We start from the raw sequence: 9,790 nt of genomic DNA, 5'->3' as shown, positions 1-9,790 counted from the left end.
CACAAGCTTTACCCTCTAACCTGCCTGACCTTGGGAAATGAGCTGCTGGTTCCCCACAGACGAGTGTTCATGTCGAGAGGACGTGGGGCATGGGACATTCTTAACCAAAAATCAGATGGAGGGGGCTCGGCCCTTTAAACCCCCTTCTCCAGGGCGGGGGCAATGCTGGGGAAGCCCTGGTGCTGTCCCTGCTCCGGATACCCGAAGGCCTTCAATCAAGCCCCGTTCACCAGCACTGGGCAGGAAAAAGTACAGTCGATGACTTTCAAAAGCTGCCCGGTGACCTGGAGGGCAGGGGAAATTGCTCAGGAACTGGAGTCATTGGAAGGTGTCCCACCACCTCCGTCCCTCCCCCCACACACACACGCTGCCCCTGCTGTGCTCTGGTGGCATCTCCTGGAAGCAAGAGAAGGATCCTCTTAAAGGAGCCAGCTTCAGCGTCCGGGGTCAGCTCACCCTCGGAAAAGGGAAGGTGGGAATTGCTCCATTTTGAGCCTGCCAGAGGAGGCCAATAACTGCACCAAACGGGCCACTTTGAATTCTCTTTCAGGTCACCCGAGAGAGGCGTTCAGGCTGAATCGTGGCTTGGGAGTGGGGGGAAGCCCTCCTGTCCCAATGCTGAACGATGGAAAGAACTCCTGGTTAAAATTACCCCCCCTGTTTTGGCTGTCTCTACCTAGGCAGCTTAGCGCTACTTCTAATCTCTGTGACAACCCTAGAGACTATAAATTCCACCATGCTCCCCCTCCACCCTCAGCATGGGGAAGCAGGCGGGAGAAACAACTGTTACATTCCAGCCTTTATTAGGGAAGTTGGGGGGAGAGGAAGGATTATTTTATTTACAAGAACGAATATTTATGGGAACTTTCTTTACAGGGGGGGAAATAATGCCTCGCCCACAGTTAAATTATTACACCTACAATGAGCAGAGAAATTGCTTTTTGAGCCGCACCGTGAGCCTCCGCATGAGAGCAGACCTTGCCCTATGGGAGGGAGATGAAATCCCCCCGCACTCCAAAGCTAAGGCTCTGAGTTCATCTACAGGCCCGGTCGGTAAACAGTCTGGTAAGAACTGTTTCAAAGCAGAAGTTCCCCTGCTCTGGCCAGAGAGTCCAGTGCCGTGACTGCAGCCTGGGCCCCATTCCACTGCCAGCATTGTCCCTCTTCCAGTCTGATGTGAGGGGAGAAGAGTTTGCCCACAGGCGGAGGAGAGGGCCGCAGTGTTAATGTTCAGCGTCACGGAGCTGGGATTCCTGAATGGAGCTGACAAGTTTTGAACGAGGACCAAGATTTCCCATGGGTGAGTGCCGCGTCCCAGTTGGGATCAACCCTCCCCCCTCAGGGACTCGTTAGAACGGAACGTCAGAGCTATTGCGCCAGAACGTACCCGCCAGCTCTCTTCTCCCCCAGGCGCGGCAGATCCCAGATGCTTCCTTAGAAGGCGTTAAGTCTCCCCTCCCCAGGAATGCACGCACCGAGGTCTGTATGCTAGGACTGAATGCCCCAGGACGGCCACACAGCAGGCGCTTCAGGCCTTGTGGTGCATGTACTAAACTGCACCACTGCTGCCCCCGTAACGTCTGCTGGGAGGGGTGCGTTACCTCCACCACGCTCCCCCCCAATGCAGCTGTGTGGGAGGGGACCTGGGCCACCAGCACCGCTGTGTCGATCTCCCGCCAGCGTACGTTGGAGTGGGGGCGATGGATCCTCTGAGGAGTGTCTTGGGAGCTGGCAGCTTGTCTCGATGGACGTCGCCGTCTACTCCATTTTGATGATCATTTTTTTGACCGCCCTCCGGGAGGTGCCACACTTGCTGTTGATCACGGCGTTGAAGTTGCAGCTCTTGCCGCACACTTTGGTGACGTACTCTGCAGGAGTGTGGGGAGGGCAGAGAAGTGGAGCAAAAAACCAGCATAGTTCTGGCTTTTTCTGAATCCACTGAGATGAATCACGCCAGATCCCATCATGCAAAACCCACGCTCACCCGCAATGCAGCATGTGGGACCCAGACAAGGACACCATGCCCCTGGTCCTGCACTCTCATCCCTGATCTGCTACTAACTTGCTCTGCGACCTTGGGCATCACCCATCCAATCTGATCTTGCATTTAGCACGGTGGTATCTTCATCCTCTGAGTCTGAATCTTTTGCTGCCGAACGGGGTGGTAATCCCTACGTCACAGGAACTGCACGAGGGTGGCTGATTAACTAGATCAGAAACGCTACTGAGTTGAAGGTGTGTAAAGTGCAGGGGGCAAGACTGGCAGGCGTGACTGGGGATCTGGGCTACCTTGGCTTGTGGGTGCCCAATCTGAGACCCCTTGATGGGGTTTTTCAGAAAGCACTTAGCACCAGCACTCTGAAAATCAGGACCCTTTCAGGTGCCTCGAGTGGACCCTTTCTGGAAACCTTGGCCTGCATCTGCTGTTAGAATTGTTCCGGCGTCTCCGCCTGTCCAACCCAGGCACACAGCTTGGGGTATTAAAACTAACCCTCTCTTTCTGCAGCCTCACGTGCGTCTCACCACTAATGCTGGGTGGTTACGTTTTGTAATTCGCTGGGTCAGGCCCAATGACTTCCTTGGCAGTAACAACGCTGCTGCGTTTGGGGGTCCTGAACTACGGCAGAAGGGAGAGTTGTACCAGCACGGATGAGGGTACGGATAAAATATATTCCCAAATAGCAGATTGGAGGGTTCGAGGGGCTGGGAATGGGCTCTAAGCATTTCTTCTCTAGGTCCCCAATTCAAATCAAGCCCAGCTCGCCAGGGACTGAAAATCATTATCTCCCTGGGGCCAAGGTGAAAGGAGTGGGGCGGCTCGGTCCTCTTGTCAGTAGGCAGCTAGTCCCAATCCTCAGCAGCCATCACCACCTGGCATTGACTGGCCAGCTCTGGCAGTCTCATCAGGGGAGCTGAGAACTGAACAGGCCATGCAGAGGGGAGAGGCTGCCCGAGGAAAACCCCAAGCAGGCCTGAGTCCTGTTGGCTTTGCTATGGGACAGATGCTTGAACTGCCCCTGCCTGTGCTATCCGCCAGTTCTGTGGATCCAGTCTCAGGTGGTCCGACTTTGCACCAGACAGAACCCCTCCTGCTGGGCAAGGACAATGGAGGAGGTGAGCAGAAGGAACCCGTTGGCCAGGATCAAACAACGTCATCCTGTCCCTTTTGCAGGGGATCGACACCAGGCACGCTCTCCACCCTCTGCGTCGTTGGGAGCCCCAGCCTCACCCCATCTCCCGCCACAAAGCCCCCTACCCACCCCCCCTACCTTTGATAGCATTTACCACAGCGACCGGCAGGCGGATGGGTTTCTCCATGGTCGTGTTGTTGTGGGCGATGCGCTGGCCGGTGGCCGAAGATCTGGCGAGCGTCTCCCGGGAGAAGAAGTAATCCAGCAGGCGCCTGGTCATCAGCTTGGGCTTGTCGGTGGAAACCTGCGAGAGGTCATCCAGCTGGTTGTGGGTGATGTAGACCCCCGAGTTGGGGATCAGCTCCAGCTTGGGCCTCCCATTCTCCTAGGGCAAAAGGAGAGAAGCCCCTTGTCATTCCGCTCTTTGTGGGTGCCCGGAGTCTGGGGAGACTCAGGCAGACCCCCCCGGGTAGGCTAAACGAGCGACAGATGCTGGGCTAACCCCAGCTGTCCTTTCTCAGGCCCAAGCCCATTGATCTCAGTGAGGGGATATCAGCCCCTATTTTACAGATGGGGAAACTGAGGCACTGAAAGGTTGAGTAACTTGCCTCGGGTCACACAGCACGTTACTGGCAGAGCTGGGAATACAACCCAGGAGTCCTGACTCATCTCCTGCTCTAACCACTAGCCTACACTCCATCCTACAGCCAGGATTAGAACCCAGGATTCTTGCCTCCCTGCTCTAGTCACTCACCTGCACTCCTGCCTTTAAACTGGAATTTAGGCAAGAGCCTGCTTAAAATAGGGCAGGAAGGTGTTTGTCCGAGAGCAGCGGCCACACTGAGAACTGCAAGCTGATTGCTGCAGAGCACCCCAGATAATATAGGGCAAACCTGGAAGGGTAGGGATGGTCCTGGCTCCAAGGAGAAAAGATAATGCCCAATCTCCCTCTCCCTCCCAAGGTGTGTGCGCCACCCCCTATTATGGCCAGTGCCCTCCCGGGGTCCCATGAGGCAGTATCCCCATGCAGTCAATGAGCAATGGCCCACATAGGAGCTGATTGCGGATCACCCACCTCCACGGGTGATGCCCACACTGGGGTGCCATCGGGCAGCATATCTTGTACGTTCTCCTCCCATAAGCAGGTGGCATCACTGAGCGTGACGGGGCTCCCCGAGCTGTCCTCTGTGCTGATCCAGGGTGGGAAACCGCTTGGGACCCCAGCTCGCATCCTCCAGACTGGGGGGCTTTTGGGGACCTCAGCTGGGGTGCACCTCTGCTCCCCCATATTGGGAGAGGAGAATGGCTGGAGGCCATTGGCCTGCAATAGGAACGAATGCGTGGGGATGCTACACACAGGGATGCGTGGTGGAAAAACTGGGTGACGAATGAGCTACCCCTTTCTGCCTCCGCCCCTTCCTGCCTCCCAGGAGAGGACAGGTCCTCCATACAACTCTGGCCCAACCTGCTTTCAGTTCTCTGCTCCTCAACACCAGACAGAAACTGGAGGGAGTTCAGAGAAGAGCAGGGTCCTGGCTGGAGAAACTGAGCTAAATCGTTGAGGCTTGGCTAACAGGAGGACGTGATCAGAGGCTGTGAAGGGGGGAAACACAAAGGGGGTGCCCAGGAGACTCGGCTTGCCCCTGCAATGATACAATAGGGTTTAACTGGGATATGGGGGAGTGCGGGGGAGGGAAGAATGACAGCAGAGAGTGTGGGATCATCTCCCCAGGAGCAAAATCCCCCCATTGTCTGGAATATTTAAAATTATAGTGGGCCACGCCCTAGAAAATGTTCTCCAGGACCGAGAGGCTGGGCAGACGGGCTCAAATGGGGTTTCTTCATCTCCGGCCTCTCTGATTCATATGCACCCTTGGAAGGGAGACAAGCCAGGGAAGACTTTTGCCTCCAAGGTGCTGGTAGCTACTGCTCGGACAAGGGTAGACACTGGGGCACCCACCTGCAACGCCGTGTTGCTCTCCAGCAGCCCCACCAGGCCCTTCAGGAACTGGATGTTGCTCTCGTTGATGTCTGGGGAGAGACGCGCACACAGAGACAGAACTGAGCATCGCAGAGGCCCACGGGAAACCAATTCCATCCCTGGCCTGGCCTCGGGCTGAGCTGGGTCACACGAGAGTCCCAGGAACACACGCAGAATAGGGGTCCTTCCTTGTCCACCCTGGTGCCCACTTCTTGCCCAGAGTTCCTACAGGTGCCTGTCCCTTGATCCCAGCCCAGGGGCCTCTCTACAGAGCCGCTGGCCGTGCTCTTCTCTCTTGGCAGAACCGCTAGAGTTCCAGCCACCCCCCTCGAGCTGGAGGCAGGACCCCACGGAACGCGCAGCGGGAGGCCAGAGTCTGCTGCCAAGCCCTGAGCTCACACACGGGTATTCCCAGCTCTGACCTAGGGACATGGGCTTTGCCCAGCTGGATCAGACCATTGGTCCATCAGGCTGAGCTGCTGCGTCCAGCTTGGGCCAAGGCCTGACATCTCAGGATAAGGTGACGCCCCCCACCACGCACGCTCTGATGCCTCTGGCCGGCTGGGCGCCTTTTTAAGTGGGGAATGTAGAGACCAGCGGAGGTCTTGGAGCCCGAGATCGGGTTAACGCCATCAGAGCTGGCATAGCTGCAAACTGCCTCCACGATGCTAAGGCAGGAAGGGAAGGAGGATTCGGTTACCAACACAGCTGTTTCCGGACCCCAGCACTGTCCTGGCTGCCGCTGCCCCTGCCCCGTTCCTGCTGGAGAGGAGGTCGTTCTGCTCCTCTAGGTTCCGCAGCTGGCTCTTCAGCTGCTGGTTCTCCAGCTCCAGCTCCTTGATCCTCCTCTCCTGCCACATGGCGGCCTCTTCCCGAGAGGCGAGGAGATTCCGCAGCTCGGCCATCTGCAGCTCCAGCTCCTTGACCAGCTCGGCGTATAGACCCGTCACCTTGCTCGCTTGGCTGCTAATGCTGCTGCCTCCTGAGGGAGCTCGGCCGCTCCATGGGCAGCAATCCTCGAGTCCGTAATTCAGGGATGGAGACTCCACTGGCTCTGGGCTGGGCCTGTAGAGCACCGAGGCCCCAGAATGCGTGGCTCTGGGGTTGTCCAGAGTCCTGGTGTGTGGCAGCCCGTCCTGGGGACGTCTGCTGTGGAGATCCAGGCTATTGCTCTGAAGGATGTGTCCAAAGGGGGACGGGCCCTGGGGCTGTGGCCCGCTCAGCGCACGACGGAAGTGAGAGACAAGGCTGGGACTGGCCTCGGGTCCATTGGACAGCCTGGGTCTTTTCCGGTTCTTGACCTCCTCTTCCACGCACAGCAGAGAGTGGCTGGGCCTCCCAAGGCTGCTCAGGGCTCCATGGGATTGGGCGCTGGAAGCAGACAAAAGCCAAAAAGAAGAGATTATAATTAAATCACATCTTTCCAGCCCTTACTGTCTCCAAATACTGTACAAACGGTGTGTATGCACATGTGCGCATGCAGCAACCACATCACCCACCAGTGAAATGCAGCCACCTCTGGGGTGGTATGTGGCAGCTGTTTAACACAGCAATTTATGGGAGGAAGTGAAGGAGAATGTTATATCCACTTGAAACTCCAGGGGGAATTTCTGGAGGTAGATTGGAACCGCTGGAACTCCACCACTGGGCTGGCTACTGGGGCTAACTCTTGTGAAAAGTTCCAGAGGGTCTTTAATGGCCACAAGCCTTCAGGATTGTGGCTTTCGGTGAGATTCAAAAGACAGCGTATTCAAAGCCCGTCTGACTTCGGTGAGCATTGCAGGGGCCTTGCACTAATGCAAAAACCTAAACTAATGCAAAAACCTCCTGGTATGCTGCCGAATCACCAGCACTGGGGTGGTCCGTGGAAGTCTCCTAGACAAAGACTAGGCTCTGCTTAGCTTGTGAGATCAGACAGGTCCTAATGACAAAGAGCTCTTCCATTTTCTCCCCAGCTAAAGCTATTGTATTCACTCTATCTAGGGACTTAGATGGCCCTCTTCACTGCAGCATCAGAGCACCTCACCCTTATTCATGGACTCAGATTCCAAGGCCAGAAGGGATCATTGTGATCATCTAGTCTGACCTCCTGTACAACACAGGCCAGAGAACTCCCCCAAAACAATTCCCTGATTAGATCTTCTAGAACAACGTCCAGTCTTGTTTTAAATTTGCCAGTGATGGAGAATTCACCATGACCTTTGGTAAATTATTCTAATGGTTAATGATCTTCCCTGTTAAAAATGTACACCCTATTTCCAGTCTGAATGGGTCTAGCTTCATCTTCCAGCCGTGGGAGCATGCTAGACCTTTCTCCGCTAGATTGAAGAGCCCATTATTAAGTATTTGTTCCCCATGTAAGTACTTACAGAATGTGATCAAGTCACACCTGAACCCTCTCTTTGAATCTATCACTACAAGGCATTTTCTAATCCTTTACTCATTCTTGTGGCTCTTCTTTGACCCCTCTCCAATTCATCTTCAGTTGTGGACACCAGAACGAGACTGTATCCTCAAAGGACGCCTGGGATATGGGGGAAGTATTATCCCCACTTTATGGACAGGGAATTAAGGTTTGGGATTAGAATAAGCAGCCTAGAGATTCCACAGCAGAGATGGGTGTAGAACCCAAGTCCAGCACCCTATCTGCTACACTCACACGAGGTTCTGAATTGTAGCTGCTGCTTTTGGGGCCCTGCAGAGTCATTCCCTAGGAACTGGGATCTAATGAGTGGGACCAGAGGGCTAAGGGAGCTGGGGCCTTTCCCCTGTTAGTGACAGTTCAAATCCAGCCCACTGACTGCCAGCTGTTACCATCAGTTGGCTGTTCAAGGGATTGTAAGAAACAAGCTTCAGGGTCACAGTTCAGTTCCTGCTGGGCAGGTGTCCCATAACAACAGCCACCATTAAAGCTGGAGGTGAAGTAGCTTGCCCAAGGTCACCCAACAGACCAGCAGCCAAGCCAGGAATTAAAGTCAGGTCTGCTGAGTCCCAGTCCAGTGCTCTAGCCTCTAAGCCACACTGCCTTTTGAAAAAGTCACCGCAAGTGCCCCACTCCTGTGCCTTCCCACCAGTTCTCCATGGGTCCAGCTGGGTGAATCAGCTGTGGCATGTCCCCCCCTCCTACCTGGTACATTCTGGGGGGGCACGTCCTCGGGACTCCTGGAGCTCCAGCTCCTGGGGCTGCTGGAAGTCAGGGCTGCAGAGAGCAGCAACTTCCAGCCCAGGCTCAGACAGTTTGTACAGTGGGTGATCGTCTGGCTGCTTGCCATCTCCTGTCCCTTGCTCCATGGCCTGGAGATGGCTCTGCAGAGCCTGCAGGTCAGTGACACCACCAGACATTGGCTCTCATCACCACAGCTTCCAGCCCCAATGAAACATAGTGGAGGAGAGGGAGGAAAACTCAACCTGCTGAAGAGAGAAGGGAGAGAGAGATGGGAAGAGACACCAGCAGGGAAAAAGAAATGGAGAAGGATTATATACAAATACCAGTTTTGATCTGACACTGTCCTAACACTCTCACCATTGGTCCTGTCGATCCAGCCCCCAATTTCTACCTCCCCCCAGCACCCACACACACATTCTCTGGGTTCAGGATTAGTTTAGCTTTCCGTCCTTCTCTCTGAGTAGCCCCATCACCCTTGCCTCTAACCCCCCTCCCCTATCTCCCACCCCTCTCTCTGATGCACATGTTCCCCTCCTTGTCCCACATCTGATTCCCCAACCCCCCTGTAAAAAACAGCCCTTTGCCTATTTTGACACCTGCTTCTCCCTCATCCTGTTCCTGTCTGGCCCTTCACTGCTCTCTGTTCCCTTCTCCTCCTCCCTTACTAGCCCTGATTGCCCACTTTGCTCCCTCTTTGCCCTCTGTCTGGCCTCCTCCCTTTCTTGTAACCTCATAGAATCATAGGACTGGAAGGGACCTCGAGAGGTCCTCTGCACTCAAGGCAGGACTAAGTATTGTCTAGACCATCCCTGACAGGTGTGTGTCCAACCTGCTCTTAAAAATCCCCAATGATGGAGATTCCACAACCTCCCTGGGCAATTTATTCCAGTGCTTCACCACCCTGACAGGTAGGAAGTTTTTCCTAATGTCCAACCTAAACCTCCCTTGCTGAAATTTAAGCCCATTGCTTCTTGTCCTATCCTCTGAGGCCAAGAAGAACCATTTTTCTCCATCCTCCTTGTAACAACCCTTCATGTATTTGAACCTGTCTATTCCTGTCTCTTTTCCCCTCTTCCTTTCCTTGTCCTCTGCCTGATTTCCCTCCACTCATGACATCTGTCTGATCCCCATCCGCTTCTCCTCGCCCTGACTGAACCCACTTGTCTCCTGTCTGGAGCCTTGTCTGCCCCTCCCCCTCTGTTTTCCCCACATGTCCCCTGTCTGCCCCTTCCCTCTGTCTATTCCCCCCACATGTCCCCTGTCTGCCCCTTCCCTCCTTGCTCCTCTCTGTCTCCCCCACATCCCCTTCCCTCTGTTTCCCCCATATGCCCCCTGTATGGACCCCCCCTTCCGTCCCCCACCTCCTGTTAGCCACCCCCATCCTTCCCTCCCCCCGGGACGCTGTACCTTTAACAGCCCCTCCATGTGCCTGTTTACAGCCCTGACACCATTTCCTGGTCCCCGAGTCCCGCCCCTGCCGCTTCCCCACTGGCCGAGGCCTGGCCCTGTCTC

General features: G+C 55.2%; 1 protein-coding gene across 4 annotated transcripts; it reads right to left on the bottom strand.

Annotated features, from left to right (window-relative positions):
* Positions 1-799: 799 nt before the first annotated feature.
* LOC141978410 (uncharacterized) lies at positions 800-9,751 on the bottom strand. 4 transcript variants are annotated; one of them, XM_074940482.1, is made up of 7 exons: positions 9,686-9,751; positions 8,240-8,523; positions 5,813-6,483; positions 5,092-5,162; positions 4,207-4,452; positions 3,270-3,516; positions 800-1,868 (listed from the first exon to the last, which is right to left on the bottom strand). In XM_074940482.1, exons 2-7 carry the CDS (start codon positions 8,452-8,454, stop codon positions 1,759-1,761), a joined length of 1,560 nt encoding a protein of 519 aa, XP_074796583.1. In that variant the 5' UTR covers positions 8,455-8,523; positions 9,686-9,751; the 3' UTR covers positions 800-1,758. The 4 variants fall into 4 exon arrangements, with proteins under 4 accessions (XP_074796583.1, XP_074796585.1, XP_074796586.1 ...); XM_074940484.1 differs by having other exon boundaries at positions 3,286-3,516; XM_074940485.1 differs by having other exon boundaries at positions 3,270-3,435.
* Positions 9,752-9,790: the final 39 nt, after the last annotated feature.

This window comes from Natator depressus, chromosome 27 (assembly GCF_965152275.1).
Source record: "Natator depressus isolate rNatDep1 chromosome 27, rNatDep2.hap1, whole genome shotgun sequence".
Taxonomy (NCBI): domain Eukaryota; kingdom Metazoa; phylum Chordata; order Testudines; family Cheloniidae; genus Natator; species Natator depressus.
This window is presented reverse-complemented; position numbering and strand designations above follow the sequence as displayed.